This window comes from Arachis hypogaea, chromosome 20 (assembly GCF_003086295.3).
Source record: "Arachis hypogaea cultivar Tifrunner chromosome 20, arahy.Tifrunner.gnm2.J5K5, whole genome shotgun sequence".
NCBI lineage: Eukaryota > Viridiplantae > Streptophyta > Magnoliopsida > Fabales > Fabaceae > Arachis > Arachis hypogaea.
The window spans coordinates 111,789,345-111,794,997 of NC_092055.1; the positions used below are offsets into that span (position 1 = coordinate 111,789,345).

General features: G+C 34.9%; 1 protein-coding gene across 1 annotated transcript; it reads left to right on the forward strand.

Moving 5' to 3' along the window:
- Positions 1 to 1,397: 1,397 nt before the first annotated feature.
- On the forward strand, positions 1,398 to 4,826 carry LOC112784023 (probable serine/threonine-protein kinase WNK7). The gene is made up of 8 exons (XM_025827101.2): positions 1,398 to 1,660; positions 1,891 to 2,027; positions 2,132 to 2,169; positions 2,370 to 2,597; positions 2,692 to 2,912; positions 3,095 to 3,252; positions 3,354 to 3,792; positions 3,876 to 4,826. The coding sequence occupies exons 2-8, from the start codon at positions 1,932 to 1,934 to the stop codon at positions 4,658 to 4,660; spliced, it is 1,965 nt and encodes a 654-aa protein (XP_025682886.1). The 5' UTR covers positions 1,398 to 1,660; positions 1,891 to 1,931; the 3' UTR covers positions 4,661 to 4,826.
- Positions 4,827 to 5,653: the final 827 nt, after the last annotated feature.

Below are 5,653 nucleotides of genomic sequence, written 5' to 3' on the forward strand. Positions count from 1 at the left end.
GTTTATCTTGAATCAGATTAAAAGGCCTTTGTGCAAGAATTTGTGTTGACAACACACTGTTGATGCTGATATTTGAATTATTAATTGTCATATTTGTTGAGGTTGCAAAATCAGTAGAAGGAGATGTCATGGATCAATCAATACCCAAGCTCTAGATACCATAATAGAATTCTGAAAAGCATGCTTTGATAGCAAAAAAACCAAAACCTTTGCTCAATGAACCAGAAGACTTAAGAGAGAACAAAAAGAAAGAAAGAGGGTATAGAGAATTCAAGCTTATAGAATTGAACTATAGAATACAAAACTTCTTATACAACTCCTAACCAATTTAACAAAGCTTAATAACCAACTCTAACTAACTTGGACTACAATTCATATGTCCTGTTGCATAACTAACTCTTCCACTCTCTTCTTTTTCTGATCTAAACTTCAGAATCTTTATACACTCTAACTTAACTCTCCACGGTTGAAGAATTTGGTTTAAAATTTAAATCTACTATTTGTCTAAAAAATGAATAGTAATTATTTAGAAGTATAAACATATAACTTTTAAAAAAGTAACGGCCAAAATTAATCTATTTTTCAATAGGGTTTTGATTAAAGTAATTTTCATAGATGCAATAATTTACATTGTTTTTCGACTAAATTATTTTTTTCTTATAAATGGTATAAGAAACATAATTTGAATTGCTTTGAAAGTACCTAAGAAATTTTTATTTAAGTAGTGAATATGAAATTATTACATTTTTTATGCGATGCATGATTTGATATATAATATAGAGTTTAATTTTAATGTAGTAACAATATAAAAAAATTTACATAGACATCTAATTAAATTTATCTATTTAGATAATTTTTTGAATATTAGTTTTGAAAATTAGTTATTTTAAGTAATGTGACATACATCATTGAATATATATAAAAAATTTATTTACACTGATAAGATATGAAAATTAAATTTATATATTAAATTAATTTATGGATAAAACTTGTTTCGATCTTTTTAGGGAACTAATAATAAGTAAAGATTAAGCAAAAAACAAAGTTTTAAAAAGATATAACTAAAAAAAATTAGTTTGAAGTTTTGTTTTTGTTTGACTATGCTGATTTATATTAAAAGATAGATATATCTTTTTAGTATATTTTAATGAGTTTTATTTTAATGTTTTAACAATGTAAAAAATTTTACATAATTATTTAATTAAATTTACATTTTTAGATAATTTTTTAATAAATTTAAAAATTAATTAATTTTAATTTTTTAACAATACACCTTTGCATTTAAAAACATTATCAATATATAAAAATTAAACTCTATTTTGATATCTATTAATATTTGGTTCAAATAATCATAATGGTTGGAGGGGTAAGGTATAAATATTAAATAGAGGGAGTGCGTTAGGGAAGTTATATCCGTTTTTAGAGTGAGCGGGAGAGAGAGACGTCTGTGTTGGTAAGAAGCGATTCATCGGGTACGACACCTCACCAAACCACACGACACTCCCTTCCCTTCCCCAATTTTCCTTTCCTTTTTTTCTTTCTCCTTCTCTCCCTTATCTGATTAGGGTTCCATTTTCTCTCTCTATCTGATGCCCCTTTCTCTCTCTAAACTCTACGAAATTCCTCCTGAGAAATTAAGCTCAGAGGGTCCTGCATTACGGTACGCTGTTTTCTGTTTTCATTCCTTTTTTTTTTTTATTATTTTTTTTTTTTATGATTTCGATCATTGCATTGCATTGCATTTCCCCAGCTAACCCCATCTCCATCTATATGCATGCTTTTTGCTTTTCTCTGTGTAGATTTTAGAGACATTCCCCTAACTTTCTATGTGTGTGCTACAATTTGTTAAAAATTGATATATTGGAAATTGTTCTTTTGATGTTTATGTAGGGTAGGGATTATAAATTTGTAGGAGGGTGTAGGTGTAGATTATGGTGGGAACATCAAGCTCAGACGAAGGTGCAGGGCATCTAGAGCCTCTTGATCCCGATGTGCTTGAAATTGATCCTACCGGTCGCTACATTAAGGTAATGCAATTCTCTGTATTCTTCATTATCATTTCTTTTTTTCTATTGGACAAAACGTGGCCTCTCATGCATTGAGCTAATGCTGTTTTCGATGTTTACAACAGTATAAAGAAATGATCGGCAAAGGAGCTTTCAAGACTGTGTATTCTTTCTTCTTCATTCTGGTTTTATTTGATTATTTTACTTCTATATTTAATGTTTTTCTTATTCAAAATATAAATGCATTTTGAATTCCAAGCCAATTTAGAAGTTAGGATACCAATGTAGTGCATCTTGTAGCTAGGATTCAGATGAGTTTTATCGTATGAGAAGTTTTGTTTTCCTTAATTTGCGGTCCATCAGTTACAGGGCATTTGATGAAGTCAATGGACTCGAAGTTGCTTGGAGCCAGGTTCGGATTGATGAAGTACTACAGTCACCAGATGACTTAGAGAGGCTGTACTCGGAGGTGCATCTCTTGAGGTCATTGAAACACAATAACATAGTAAGGTTCTACAATTCTTGGATTGACGACAAACACAGGACAGTTAACATGATTACAGAGCTTTTCACCTCGGGGAGCCTCAGACAGTAAGTTCCTTATCCTCTGTTGATGTATATAATATGGTTTTACCTTTTATTGTGAAATCAACCTTTGTGTTAGTGGATTTGATGTTTGATTTAGGTATTGTAAGAGACACAAGAAGATCAACATTAAGGCTATTAAGGGATGGGCCAGACAAATTTTAATGGGTTTAAGCTACCTCCATAATCACAGCCCTCCAATTATACATAGGGACCTGAAATGTGATAATATATTTATAAACGGTCACCAAGGAGAAGTGAAAATTGGAGATCTGGGATTAGCAACTCTCTTGAAAGAGGGTAATGCTAAGAGCGTAATTGGTATGTTTGTGTTAATCTGCAATTTTTGTTTCCTGTTAATTTATTTTCATCCTTTGTATTGTTGAAGCAGTAAGAAAAGTGCTCAGTAAGTTCTACCATCTCATAGCTTTAAAAGTACCAGGGGAATCTTTTTTTTTCTAATTCAGATTCAGTTTGTATTTACACTTAATTAACCTTGGTAGGAACTCCGGAGTTTATGGCACCTGAACTGTATGATGAAAGTTACAATGAGCTAGTTGACATATATTCTTTCGGGATGTGCATGCTTGAGTTGGTGACTTCTGAGTATCCTTACAGTGAATGTAGAAATTCAGCTCAGATATTCAAGAAAGTTTCAACTGTCAGTACAATTATTGATTATATATTTATTTTCTTCTTCTTTAGAGTAGTTTAGGAAATTTTTTGTCATGTAATGGATACATATACACATTAATACTGCAGGGTGTAAAGCCCTTTGGTCTTTCTAAAGTCAAAGATCCAGATGTAAAATCATTTATTGAGAAATGTCTTGTCCCTGCATCTCAAAGATTGTCAGCTAAGGAGCTTCTCATGGATCCTTTTCTCCAAGCCAATGGTTCAGTAACAAATCGTCCTCTTCCATTACCAGATATTGTTCTTCCCAAATTTGGAGCCTTTGAAAATCGTTGCCTGATGTCAGAAGGTCCTGCTAGTGCACGAATAGGATCCATTCCCATGGATCCTGGTGGTACCAATGAGCTACCAGTGACTGCTGTATTTTATAATAATAATGGTGATGATGGAACACCTTCTCCATGTGTTGAGATACGAAGGCAGAAGGGAAGTGATATTTTCTTTCTGAGAGGCGAAGAAAATGATGAGAACTCGGTGTCTTTAGTTCTCCGAATAGCTGATCAGAGTGGTTAGTATAACTAGTAGCTTATTCTACTCCTAACAACTGTTTCCATAGTTTAATGGTAGAAAATTATGTACTCATGCATGCAGGGCGGGCAAGAAATATCCATTTCATATTTTACCTCAGCAGTGATACAGCCATCTCAGTTTCAACGGAAATGGTTGAGCAACTTGATCTTGCTCAGCAGAATGTTAAATTCATAGCTGAGATAATTGACTTGTTATTGATGACTTTGGTTCCTGATTGGAAACCTTGTGTACCGGTTGATCATCTGGCTTCTCCAAATGTTAGATGGACACACTCGAGCCAACAGAACAGCTCTGGGTTTTCAATGTTCAAAAATAGTTCGGAAGGTGGTAGCCAAACTGCAAATAAAAATGCAGGTACAACATTGATTTCAAGGTCAGCACAAAGAGGAAACAATGAGAATACAACTTTTCACAAGGCATGGTCTCAAGCAAGCATTGGTCTTCAAGAAGGAACAATGGCAGATGATTTGCGTTCAGAGATGTCGTATACTTCTGCAACGTCTAACTTAGCCGGCAAGAATTTGTCCATGGTTTCATTGGCTTCATTGGTGTCTGCTAACTCAGAATTTGCAGACTTGGGTCTTACTAGGACGATCGGAGGTAGTCAATCCTCGTTTGATTATGAAACTGAGGTATCACATGACATGGAAAGTGATGGTATGATGAACTCCTCCTCCACTCATCCCCCCAATGTTTCTTCCGTGTCTGAACCTCAGGATGAGTTAAGAATAGAGTTAGCAAAGGTTGAACAGCAATACCAAGATGCAATTAAAGATTTATCAGAAAGGAGATACCTTGCCATAATGGAAACTAGGAGGAGGCTGGCGCAAAAGATGCCATTATAGAAATCACTTCAGAGTTCACTAATCCTTTTTTATAGTTAACGTTTGTGTCTCGTCATTCTTTTTCCTTCCTTGGAGGTTACAAGTGTAAATAGTACGTTCTGTATGAAACTAATTCACTTATTAGTCTTATCATTGATTAATAATAATCGCTAACACCGTGCTAAAATGTGCTATAATATGATTGAATCCAAACATGGTTGAATCCAATAATAACTTAACTGTGGAAACTTAACTTTATTTGAGTATTTAGTGAAATCAGTCCCCCAAATATTTTAAAAGTGGATATTTTAGTCTCTAAGAAAAATAAATATACAAATAAATTTTTTTTTCCGTTGGACAAAACAGTTTTCAATCTATTTTTTGTCGTGACTCACTAATGGAGGATAAAATAGTCTCTAGTAGCTTTTTTCTTCCTCTTCTTCTCCGCCACTATCACCGTCTCTTCAGCTCAGAAATAATTCAAACCAAAAGCACACAGTGATGTCATCGTTTTCACACACGGTGTTGTCTCTGTCAACGACTATAACAGAGAAATCCAAAACAGAGGGTGGTTGCAGTGGGAAGAAAGGAACGAAGGACAATCCAATTTGAGGAGGAAAGTGGGAGCGCAGGAGAAGAGGAAGCACAAAACGGTGACATTTTGACTTGGGTTGAAGCCGTTAGTGGATTGTATGGACACGGCGTCTTTGGCGAGCTCACCACCAGTGGTGGTGTGGGTGATGGTGTTGTTTGGTATGAGGTCACAGGTGTTGTTGTTGCATCCTAGGCAAGGAGGGTCATTGCAAGTGCCACAGGAGGTGAAGCTGGTGAGGGAGCATTGGGCGAAGCCACAGGGACGGGAAATAGGTGGAGGAGACATAGTTTTTGTCGCAGTAGTCACTAGGATGACCAATGCTTTTGGTCTGAATGATTTCTGAGATGAAGAGACGGTAATGGCGGCGGAGAAGAGGAGGAAGAAGAAAGCCATCAGAGACTATAGTCCTCATTGCCAGG